The 12,126-nt window shown below is 45.2% G+C and overlaps 1 protein-coding gene across 2 annotated transcripts in view; it reads left to right on the forward strand.

Moving 5' to 3' along the window:
* The first annotated feature begins 1,229 nt into the window (after positions 1-1,229).
* LOC121915056 (immunoglobulin superfamily DCC subclass member 3-like) overlaps positions 1,230-12,126 on the forward strand; it is a 31,752-nt gene continuing 20,855 nt past the window's right edge. For both annotated transcript variants that reach the window (XM_042438882.1, XM_042438883.1), the window contains exon 1: positions 1,230-1,355. In XM_042438882.1, the coding sequence (XP_042294816.1) occupies positions 1,304-1,355 (52 nt within the window). In that variant the 5' untranslated portion in view covers positions 1,230-1,303. The remainder of the gene's footprint in view (positions 1,356-12,126) is intronic.

The following is a 12,126-nucleotide window of genomic DNA, read 5'->3' on the forward strand; positions in this document are numbered from 1 at the left end:
AAAGGTGTTACAAGAGCTCTCCAAATATTGATTCTACAACTAACACAACTGTATCTTTGAATTCTAAGACTATGGAAAGCACTCCGCCAAAAGCATCTGAGGAAGCAGAGTCTAAGAAAGCTCCTGCAGCCAACTTCTTTCTTTTAGTGAGTCTCAAAGGTGCTACAAGATCTCTCTATAGATACTGATTGTACAGACTAACACGGCTATATCTCTGAATATAGCACTCCACTAAAAGCCCCTGAGAAAGTAGACTGAAGTCTAGCTCCTGCTGCCAACTTCTTTCTTCCAGCGAGTCTCAAAGGTGCTCCAAGATCTCTCTACATACTGATTCTGCAGACAAACATGGCTATATCTTTGAATTCTTAGTCTCAAAGGTGCTCCAAGATCTCTCTACTTACTGACTCTACAGACTAACATGGCTATATCTTTCAATTCTTAGTCCCAAAGGTGCTCCAAGATCTCTCTCTGTACTGACTCCACAGACTAACACGGCTATATCTTTGAATTCCAAGTCAAGAGCCATCCCTGCAGAATGGCAAGTCAAGAGCAATCTTCTCCCCTCCTCCCCAGATCCCCCACACAAACACATTATGACCCAGCCAAAGGGCCATATACCAAGCCACTGGACACATCAATGCTTCCCAAGGGGGACAGATGTGGGGAGGAGGCCGAGAGAGCCGTGCCTCTCCTCTTTGTGCGGAGCTGTAATTGGGTAGCCCTTCCTCCAGCTGCCATTCACACCCGTCCCACCCCTCCTTTTGCACCTCCCTGGACCCCCAACCCCAATTGTATCCATGTCTCTGACAGCCAGAGAGGGCAAACAATGGGAATTGGTAATAAGCCAGACGGTGGTCCCCCTTGTGCAAGATCAGTGTGCAAGGCCAGCAAAGTTGGGACCAGGCGGCATTGAGGTGTTGTAGGTTAGACATAAGATAACCCCAAGGTGCATCAGAGGCGTAGTCGACGCAAGGAGGAGGCATGCTTGCTCTTGAGGGCCACAACAACAAAGTTTAAGCCTAAGATTTGGCCTTTCTTTTTGGGAAAGGAGAAGGTTGCGCGGCATTTGGAAGAGTTATCCCTGCCCCATTGGAGTGACCCGCCACCTCTCCTCTCCTCCTTTAAACGCTCCACTGGAAACTTTGCTTTTGTATTTTTTAAAAAAGGGATTTTGCGTGTGCATCCGTTTTGTGGGTTTGTTTTTTTTTTTTTGCTTTTGTGTTGTTTTTTTCCACCCCAAAATATTATACCTATCGAGTGGGTTTTGAATGCTTTGCTCCAGCAGCTTGGTAAATCTGGGGGCATGTCATTGTGGAATATCTGGTTGATCTTTGGCCTTTCCTTGCAAGGTTGGGGTAAGTGGATTCTTCTTTAAAAATCTCTCCGTCTCTCTATCTCTATGTCTCATTTCCTCTATCGTCTATCTTCTCTCTCTCTAATTTCCTCTATCATCTCTATCTCTGTCTTTCTATCTCTATCTCTAATTTTGTCTATCATCTCTTTCTCTCTCCATCTCTATCTCTAATCTCATCTATCATCTCTGTCTCTATCTCTAATTTCCTCTATCGTCTCTATCTCTATCTTTCTCTCTCTCTCTCTCTCTATCATTTCCTATCATCTCTCTCTCTCTAATTTTCTCTATCATCTCTATCTCTAGCTTTCTATCTCTATCTCTCTATCATTTGCTCTATCATCTCTCTCTAATCTCGCCTATCATCTCTCTCTCTCTCTGTCTAATTTTCTCTATCATCTCTGTGTCTGTCTCTAATTTCCTCTATCATCTCTATCTCTATCTTTTTATCTCTCTATCTCTCCTTTCCTCTATCATCTCTCTCTCTGTCTCTAATCATCTCTCTCTCTCTCTCTCTTTCTCTCTCTCTCTCTCTAATTTCATCTATCATCTTCATCGTCTCTATCATCTCCATCTCTATCTATCTTTTTCTTACTGTTTCGGAAGCACTTATTCCCTTCTCTCTGTCTCTGGTGCTGGGCATCTTTGCATCTGATGTTTCACAATGGAAACTTTGGACCACTATGGACTTGGGAGAGAGGGATGTTAAACTGGGAAGAAATCTTTACTGGCAATATACCTGCAGAGGAGACGTTTGGAGATGCAAAGGACCTTGTCTCCTAATTTATGGAACAAACTTTTGGCCAACCGTCAGTTCTTCCGATTCTCCCTCCTTCCATTGAGTCTCAAGTCCCTTTGGGTCCAAAATCACCCATCTGTTCTGAGCATTGTGAAATCTCGGATGCTAATGTAATTCCAAATTGGTTTTGCATTGGCTTCAGACCTAGTCGCCTGGGTTAGCGTGGCAAGATGTTGGTTCCTGGAAGGAGGAGGGCATACAAAATAGGAAAAGACCAAATAATTGGTTGGGTTTCGTGTGTTTTTTTTTAATTGAAAAGACGGGTTTTTATGGAGATGGAAACCTAGGTGGGGTTAAAGGGGAGATCATGGGACAGGGATATGGCATTGGGGATTTCCATTCATCATACGATTTCATATCCAGTTTTTCTTTTGAATGGTTTAACCAACCCTGAACCAACCCTGAATCACGATGGAGGCTCAAAATCCAGATGAAACACTATCTGCTATCTACTGATAACCAAATCCACTTCTCCCCAGTTGTGTATAAAGTTTATACAAATGACAAAGTCAAAACCGGGAAAGTGATGAGTTAAAGCGATGCATTTTACAGAGCCATGGAGTTAGAGTTGTATTGGCTGCAAGGGATGTGGTCCTTTCCAATGGCAAATGCTTTTCCTCTTTTTCTCGGGTTGTCTCAGACATTTTGGAAACAGGGCCGTTTCAAAAGACTGGGCAGTAAAACAGTTTGGTCGCTCTGCTCATGGATGCCATGGGGACTCTGGGTTTCTGTGTTGTGTGTGTGTGTGTGTGTTTATCTTGTTACCTAAGAAAGTGATGTGCCTTATTTTGGGTTCACAGATGTGGGTACAGTGTGAAGTTGAAGGCTTTCAGGGCCGGTATCGATAGATTTTTGTGGGTTTTTCAGTCTATGTGGCTGTGTACTGGAAGAGTTTATTCCTGACGTTGCGCCAGCATCTGTGGCTGGCATCTTCAGAGAATGTTGGCATGGAAGAGAGCTGGGTATATATTCAAGGCCAGCATTCTCTGAAGATGCCAGCCACAGATGCTGGCGCAACGTCAGGAATAAACTCTTCTAGAACATGACCACAGAGCCCCAAACCCCCACAAACATCTGCGGGTGTAGTGTTTATTCTCATCTCGGTTGTAATGCCAATCTGTTGTATTTTAACACAACATAGGCTGTTCACTTTTGTGACTGGGTTTCTCTTTTAGCGCTGCAAGTGAAGTGAGGGCTGGTGTGAACCTCCCGGTTTTGTTACACTTTTGGTAAGAGCGGAGAAAAGAGGTACAGTACCACACATACAGGGAGAAATGTGGTTCTTGGCTTCCTATTTCTGCTACCTATGAAGCAGATTTGAAACTGAGTGTGTTTTCTGCATGGTGCCATGGCGCACTGGGGTTTTCGTCATGCTTGATCATTGAGTACGTTGAGCATGAAGAGATAGATATCTTGGCCAGAGATTGAGAGAGAGAGAGAGAGAGAGATGTATATGTGTGTGTGTGTGTGTGTATATGTGTACACACACACACACACACACACACACACACACACATATATATATATGAGAGAGAGAGAGAGAGGCAGGAGGTTGGACTGGATGGCCCTTGTGGTCTCTTCCAACTATAATTCTATGAAAGAGTATATAGACTATATATATATATTCATAGAGTTGGAAGAGACCACAAGGGCCATCCAGTCCAGCATACACACACACACACACACACACACACACACACACTCACACACACACACACACACACTCACTCACTCACACACACATAATATGCTGTCGGATATAAAAGTTTGCTGCAGGTTTTTCAAGACTTTTTGTCCATGCGCAAGCCATCTGTTCTAAGGCTTCAGTGTCTTCTCTGAACAAGCACCAAAGTTGGAGTTCTGTGTCCATTTCTTGCAGGAGAAACATCCTAGAGACTTTTAGAAGCTTTAACAAAATCTTAAAGCAACAGCAAACCCTCTCTGATCAAAACTTGCCCCTCCGAAAAAAACAACCCATGTTAAGGTCACCTTAGCCAGAAATGACTTAAGTCAGAAAAGTCAGAAATGCCTTGAAGGTACACAACAACCACAATTACAATAACAACCACCAGTTTCAAAACCAAGAAACCTTGAAGAGGTGAGAACCTTAAAATGCTTTGGCTGCAGCTGCACTGCAGAAATGATCCACTTCGACCCTGCTTTAACTGTCATGGCTCAGTGCTATGCAATTTAGTTCTCTGAGATGCTTAGTCTTCTCTGTCAGAGAGTTCTGGTGCCACAGCAAACTACAAATCCCAGGGTTCCATGCAAGGTAAAGTGGTGTCGAACAGGATTATTTGTCGGAGATGCTTTGATGGAGAGTTCCTGCATGGCAGAATGGGGTTGGACTGGATGGCCCTTGGAGTCTCTTCCAAGTCTAGGATTCTATGATGGTGGTGTCTGCTCCAAAACCATTTTCTGCACAAGAAATAGCTTTTTCTGCCAAGAAATAATTTTAAAGCATGCTGGATCCAGCAGGAGAAATAAAACCCAATTGCAAACTTTGTGCAAGATAAATCTCAAACTGTGAACATCGAAGTGGTGTCAAACTGTGTTATTTCTGCAGTGTGGATGCAGCCGAAGAGAAGTACGGCAGTCCAAACTTTTCGTGGTCGACTTCTCTGTCTGCTTTTAGGGGCTGTATTCTTTTACTAGAGGAGATCTATGCTCAGTGTTTGCGTAGATCTCCAAGTCACAAGGCAAGAGCTGTTGCGAAATGTAGCTTCTATTTATTGGAAAGAAACCGCGGGAGAAAAGTCTTTCTGGAAGACGAATGGGCACCTGCTCTCTGGGCAAAGTTTCAAAGCTTTTGTTGGAGACAATGATGCAAAGATGCACTAAGATGTTTTATAGATGGGGAGGTTTTATGGCCCTGTCTTGCCCTTTGCCCCCTGCGAAGGCTCATGTCTAAAGCAGAAACCAAAGGTGGCAAGTCTGGTGTATGTCCCACTCCAATATATTATTTTTCAGCATCGGTACATTGCAAGGAAACCAGAGGGAATATCAGATCCTCAGGGCTTCTTAAAGACTCACAACTTTTCTTTCCAATAACCTTTGGATGAATGGATGAATCGGATGAAGAGGGCGGTAGTCCACAAAAGCCCCATAAAATTTGCTGGCCTATAATGCGCTTGTGGTTTTACAACACATGAAGGGGGTCGGTTTTCAAATGGAGGCCAGATCTCTGTAGCAAAGTGTATGTGTCAAGAATGAAGGCCTTTCATCCAAAATTTCCACCCCTCTGAAACTTTCTTTCCAAATTTCTAGAATTGCAGAGAATGAATGTTTGGAAATCGTTCACACCGAAGAACCTTTTCCCCGGTAACTTTGGTTTGGTAACTTTGCTTGCCTCTTTTCTTGGGGTGCCCAAACTGTCTTGCGAATGCAAAGGGATTGTGTCCAAACTGTATCAGAAATGCAAATTTCTAGCATTGCCATTACTTTAAACTTCGGCTGATCATTTAAAGTACAAAGGCATAGTCTGGAAAATCAGGATCTTGTAGCGCCTTTGAGACGAACCGAAAGAGAAAAGTTGGTAGCATGAAGCTCAAGTCTTGAGGAAATCTTGGCAAGAACAATCCTGGGTTGAGGCGAACTTTTGCAGACTGGGGTTTACTCTGTGCAAAATTCACGCAGGCTCCAAAAACAGCATTTTCTGCGCAGGGAATGGCCCTTTCTGCCAAGGAAATAGTTTTTAAAATGCTATGTTGACCTACATGGTTCTGCTCCGAAAGCAGCATTTTTGGCGCAGGGAATGGCATTTTAGGTGCGGAAAATGATGCACAAAATATGAAGTGTCCTGCAAGGAAAAAGAGGACACATGCAAGGCTCAAGTCGACAAAAACTCATGCTACTAACTTTTCTCTTTCAGTTGGTTTCAAAGGTGCTCCAAGATCCCTTTGCAACCGGATTTTCCTGACTAACATGGCTATGCCTTTCTTAGTCGGGAAAATTAGGATGGAAAGGGATCTTGTAGCACCTCGAAATGTTCAGCTGAAGTTTAAAGTTATTGCAATGCTAGAAAATTGAAAGACGGAAGGGAAAATTCAGATTTCGTATGGGATGGGGCAATGCCCCTCTTTTTTTGCCGCTCTCTAGCTGCCTTTCTGCTCTATCTAATCATGACTTTGTAAGTCAAATTCTGGAAACTGTTCCAAAATTGGACACCAAAATACCCACTTTTACATATAACCTAAAACTATGGTGACGATTTTAAAACATGGCTCCTACACTTTCAGCACCTAAGTCTTCTTGGAGTAAGTATACAGCTTGCAGGAAAGAGCAGAGGCATCATAGTTGTAGGGTCCGAGGGGTAATATATAGGACTGTGATGGTTTAATGGGGGACCCTAAATACCAACAAAACCAGACTGTCTCTTTCGCACCTCTGAGCACTATGGGCCAGGATCAGTTAGGAGTTGCTTGGATATGTCAGTTGCCTGCCAAGTTTGTCCCTTTCCTCGTTGGTCCTGTTTACAATTTGCATTTGGGATGATGGCGGTTAGAGTTGGATATCTTTCCTTTTCCACTGGATAGATTGGAAACGTCTCAGGTCACATTTTTCCAAAGTGGCAGAGCCAAGGGGATTCCCTGGAGACTACAGTATCATCCATTCCTAGATGTTGGAAGGATGATGGGAGATGTAGTGGAAAACAGCATGGTAATCCAGCACTGCTGGATTCTTTCTGGAGTTTATGATACACAGGGAGGTAATTCATTACTTTGCGGGACGCAGCATTTTAAAATTCTTATTTTCTGCACAGAAAAATGCCATTACCATTGCAAAAAATGCTGTTTTTAGAGCAGATGCAAAGTTTGCACAGAATAAATCCCAATCGGCAACAGTTCTCATCATTCCAGCATTGTTCTCGCCAAGGTTTCCTCAACCCTTGAGAAACCCATTCCTTGACCACTTTTTCCCATGTCCTTTCCTTCCCAAATGGTACAAAACTGTGCTCCCTGCTGCCTGCCTTTTGTCCGAAGAGGAAACTCTTGATTTCCAGCTGAGTTGCAAGATATAGCCATGTTAGTCTGTAGAATCAGTATGTAGAGAGATCTTGTAGCACCTTTGAGACTCACTGAAAGAAAGAAGTTGGCGGCATCGGCTTTCCTAGACTTAGGTCTACTTCCTCAGATGCATTTGTAATTTTGGAATCTAGCATGGGAGGCGAGCCATGGTCTCCCCTCCTCACTCCAAAACGTGAAAGCAACGTCTCTGAGAAAGTGCAAAGGAGTTTGAGATTTGAGACAATCAAGTTGTTAAACAGGCATCACAGGCTTTCAAAACAATGCGAAAAGCCTGCAAAACCGTCGTTTTCAGTGGGTCTTTTGGGCTACATGGCCATGTTCCAGAAGAGTTTGTTTGTGACGTTTCACCATGATCTGTGGCTGGCATCTTCAGAGAATGCTGGCGTGCAAAACCTGTTTACCAGAGGCAATGTTTCAGATAAGCATTCGCATCCCATGCTGTTGGCAGCGATCCCAAACCCAACCCTCTTGGAAAGGAGAGTTGCCAAAGAGAAAAGTGGAAGGGACTCCTAATCCTGCATCTTTAAGGGTTGTGTAGAAGAGGGTTCAGGAGGTGTTGCTTGTTGCACAACAATCCCGTCTTCTACACGACCATCAAAAGCACAGGAGCCCTCTCCAGTTTTCATTTTGGCAACCCCACTTGGGAGGCGTGATGGGTCTGGTAATATTAGTTAGATTAAGGGATTGATTCAGGTTGAGGGTGGCAGTTGTTTTTGAACAATAGTGTTCAATTCTTTGCTCCAGTTGTGGAATTTGGTGCATAGGTGGGCAAATCGTGGTCCCATGTGGCTGGTTTCATAGCCTTTGACGCCAAACTCTGTTTTTCCTGGCTAAAATAGAATCATAGAGTTGGAAGAGACCCGAAGGGCCATCCAGTCCAACCCCATTTCTGCCATGCAGGAACTCTCAATCAAAGCATCCCCAACAGATAGCCATCCAGCCTCTGTTTAATGACTTAAAGAAAATAAAAGTGAATGCCAACACCCAGAAACATTTAGGAATGGCAGTTTGCCTTATAAACAGTGAGTCTTTGGTATCTGCTAGGGTTTGGTTCCCAGACTCTCAATGGATCCCAAAATCTGGATGCTCAAGTCCCATTAAACACAATGGCAGATGTAGACAGATCTTGAAGTACCTTTGAGACTAACTGAAAAGAAGAAGTTGGCAGCATGAGCTTTCCTAGACTTCAGTCTCCTTCCTCAGATGCATTTAGATGCAATGATCATCATAATATTAATATGTAAAGAGATCTGGTAGCACCTTTGAGACTAATTGAAAGGAAGAGGTTGGCAGCATGAGCTTTGGTATACTTCAGTCTGCTTCTTCACATGCTTTGTAAAATAGAGTGTCCCTTCCACAAGATGGCAAAACCCAGGTTTGCAATTTGGAATTGATACTTCGGTTGAATAACTTTAAAGTCACAGATGTTCGAATCTGTGGATAAAGAATCCGTGGATACAGGGGACCGATTGTCAGTTGTGTCCATCCCACACTTTTAAACAGTTTTTAGAATATAATAATCAGTTTTTCAAAACCAAAAGTTGTCTCCTGGCCACTTTGATGTCTGTTTTGGAAATTTGGCAGTTCCTTGTTGTGCACCAACCCAGAGAATCCCAGGGGCCAAAAATTGCCCCTTCTCTGGGCCCGTTGCAATTACCGAACCTTGACTTAGGGGCCACAAAGGAAGGGAACCCCTTCCGTTTTGTAATGGGAATGTTCCCTTTGGCCACCAGAAGGATGCCATTGGTGGCCGAGCCATTGATGCCCATTGTTGAGGTCCATCCACCAGGCCGATGCCTTGCCACAGCATGGCTGGTGCACTTTCATGGACGACTGAGCCTGCCGCCAAGTGTGAAGATGATATGCATTGAAGCGGGTGTGTTATATAGGTGTGAATGAAGTCTGGGGGTCACGGTGACCCCCGTGGGTCACCATGACTATTGGGGGCAGGAATGGTCCCATGGTAGGTGCAAAGGGTGCAGGACCCATCCTTGAGTGATGGGGAAAGTCATGGGAACCTCACCCTGAGAGCATCACGTGGGCTGGGCAGATGGGCCAGGCCAAGATGGGGGCCATTGTTTTGTGGAAGGGACAATAGGGGCTGCCTCGGCCCCTTTGCGACCCGGGGCATTGTCCCTCTCGCCGGCCCCCCTGCAAAGCCTCTCTGCCGTGGGGCCTCCATGCAGTTGCTAAGGACGGGCCTGAATGGCGGCATCCATCAAGATGTCAAGGGGGACAATCCCGGGTCCCCCCTCCCGCCGTCTCCTCGGTGTCCATCATGGGCGCGCACCCTCCCCGACAGACTCCATTGTCAACGGAGGGAGTTTAACTTTTGTGGCTTTTGAAAGGCCCGAGCGAGTGGCTTCCTGAGGGGATTAAAGTCTCTCTCTCTCCTTTTTGCAACTCCCCACCATGATTTCCATCTGTTGGCTTTGAAATACGGGAAGGAGAGGCATGAGCCACGTGGTGGGCAGCATGGGCACCCCTAAGTTCGGAGGGAAGCCTGCTCCCTCGAAAGCCCCATCCGGAAGCCACCCTGAGCTTGGTTTCTTTTGCTGTGTTCTTAGGTCTGTGGCTCCCAAGGTTTTTGACTCCTTGAGTCCTTTGGGTCTTCTCAGAGAAGAACGGCTACACTTTTTTGGCACCTGAGAAGGAAAAGCCCACTAAAAGGAGGGATTTGCACCCTCCTAGCATGTGGCGTAGTGATTTGAGCGACTCTGGAGACCAGGGTTCGAATCCTTGCTTAGCCCTGTAACCCCACTGGGTGACGTTGGACAAGTCACACTCTCGTAACCTCAATTCGGTCCTTTCAAGGCATTTCTGACTCATGGCAACCCTAAGGCAAACCTATCGTGGGGTTTTCTTGGCCAGTTTCATCAGAAGGGGTTTGCAAATATTCCACATCTTTGTATGCAAATGGCCTTTGGTTTGAGCATTAACAAAGGGCTAGTTTGGAATTGCAAGGAGGACTATAAAGATAGTTTGGGGATGCCAGCCACAGATGCCAGCGAAACGTCAGGAACAAACTCTTCTAGAACATGGCCACATAGCCCGAAAAACCCACCGAAAACTAGGGATGCCAGCCATGAAAGCCTTTGATTTCACACTATAAAGATGGCTGGCATTTTGGGGGGCACAAAAGAGTGCCCTGGCCACCTGGTAGGTAGCCCATGGGCACAGTTTTTGGGGCTGAATCCGAGTCGGAAGGGAGACACGTGGCAACGTGGGGTTGCCCTGGTGGCATTTTCATACCAACCCTCCTTGCTCTCTTATTTTTAGCACGAGCTCCGATTTTGGCACGGGCACAGAGGACACAAGAGGAGGGCAGAAAGGCTGGGTTTTGGGCCTCGGCCAAGAGCACTTTGTGAATGAAATGGGCCTGGCCCTGAAGAGGGGGAACCGAGGGGGTGCAAATGAAAGAAGGGAGGAGAGGAAGGAAGGAAGGAAGATTAGCCCCTTTGAAGCCATAGAGGATCCCCCACTCAGAGGCCAAGAGGTTTTTAATTGCCTCCTTTTCTCCTTGGCCACAAAGCCCATTGTGTACCTCCCCAAAAGCCTCTTTGGCAGCAGTGGGATGCCAGGGAGGTTGGCACAAGAGTTGCAGGATGCAGCTGAGAAGAAAAGAGGATCCCCTTTGTCCCTCTGTTTGCTTCCACTCCCATGCCCACCTTGGATCATCCTATATGTATTTGTCTGTTTCTGTATCAATGTAAGATATCTACTGTATATACACTTGTCCCTCCACATTTGCTGGACCTCTGTGGATGTGGAAGAACCACAAATAACAAAAACATAATGTTTTTACTCAAGAGAACACCTCTCTAGGTATCTCTAGGTCCTCTGGTGCAACTCTGTGATCAACATCCGCCAGACATAGTTAGAATCATAGAATCATAGAATAATAGAGTTGGAAGAGACCGCAAGGGCCATCCAGTCCAACCCCTGCCATGCAGGAAATCCAAATCAAAGCATCCCCAACAGATGGCCATCCAGCTTAGAGTTGTGCCGGAGGAGCTACAAATGGCTAGTGGAGTGTTCTCTCTAGGAATGTCTAGGTCCACCAGTGTTACTCTGTGGTCAACATCTGCCAGACACTGACCATTGAGTTGCTCTGGAGGAGCTACAAATGCCTGGCGGAGTGTTCTCTCTAGAAATCCCTAGGTCTTTTGGTGCAACATTTGGTTAAAATTGACCACAGAGCTGTGCTGGAGGACTGACATATTCCTAGAGAGAACATATTAATCCAATCCGCGAATAATCAAATCTGCAAAAGTCAAAGCTGCAGAGGCGGAGGGATGAGTGTGCTTGTGTATAAGTCTAGAAATTTTACTCAAAAATTTGACCAAACTGGATCAACTTATCCATGGGTCATAAAAAGGACCCACTCGCTTTCTGTGAGTAGAGCGGCAAAAGGCAAGGGCTTGTTCCATCCCAAGAGCACCTAAAAGGAGCATCAGCCCCTTCTACTCTGTCCACCGTGGCTCCAGTTCTGAACTTTTTGAATGCCTGGGTTGGAAAAGCAAAAATAGTTACTCCTGTCGGAATGTTGTAAATTCTTTGGCATCATTTTCCTTCATTTCATCTTTGATATCCTTTGTTACATGTCTCTAAGTTTTACTCTCGACCAATCCATGGGTAAGATCAAAATCCATAATTATGGCCCCAAAACCTGCCATCGACTTATACGTGAGGTCAACTTATAGTTGAGAATATACAGTATCTATCTATCTATCTATCTATCTATCTATCTATCTATCTATCTGACAGGCCAAAACAAAGCTGCTGCGGGTCACTATGGGGGTATGATGTTTAAATGATGCATACATCTTAAGAGGCCAGAAGCTGCACCAAAACCGCACTCTAGTCCTTAGGACTGGAACATAGCTTTGGTGAAGCTTCTGGCCTCTTAAGACGCATGCACCATTTAAACAGCATACCTCCAAAGTGAC

This window comes from Sceloporus undulatus, chromosome 9, assembly GCF_019175285.1.
Source record: "Sceloporus undulatus isolate JIND9_A2432 ecotype Alabama chromosome 9, SceUnd_v1.1, whole genome shotgun sequence".
Classification (NCBI taxonomy): Eukaryota; Metazoa; Chordata; class Lepidosauria; order Squamata; family Phrynosomatidae; genus Sceloporus; species Sceloporus undulatus.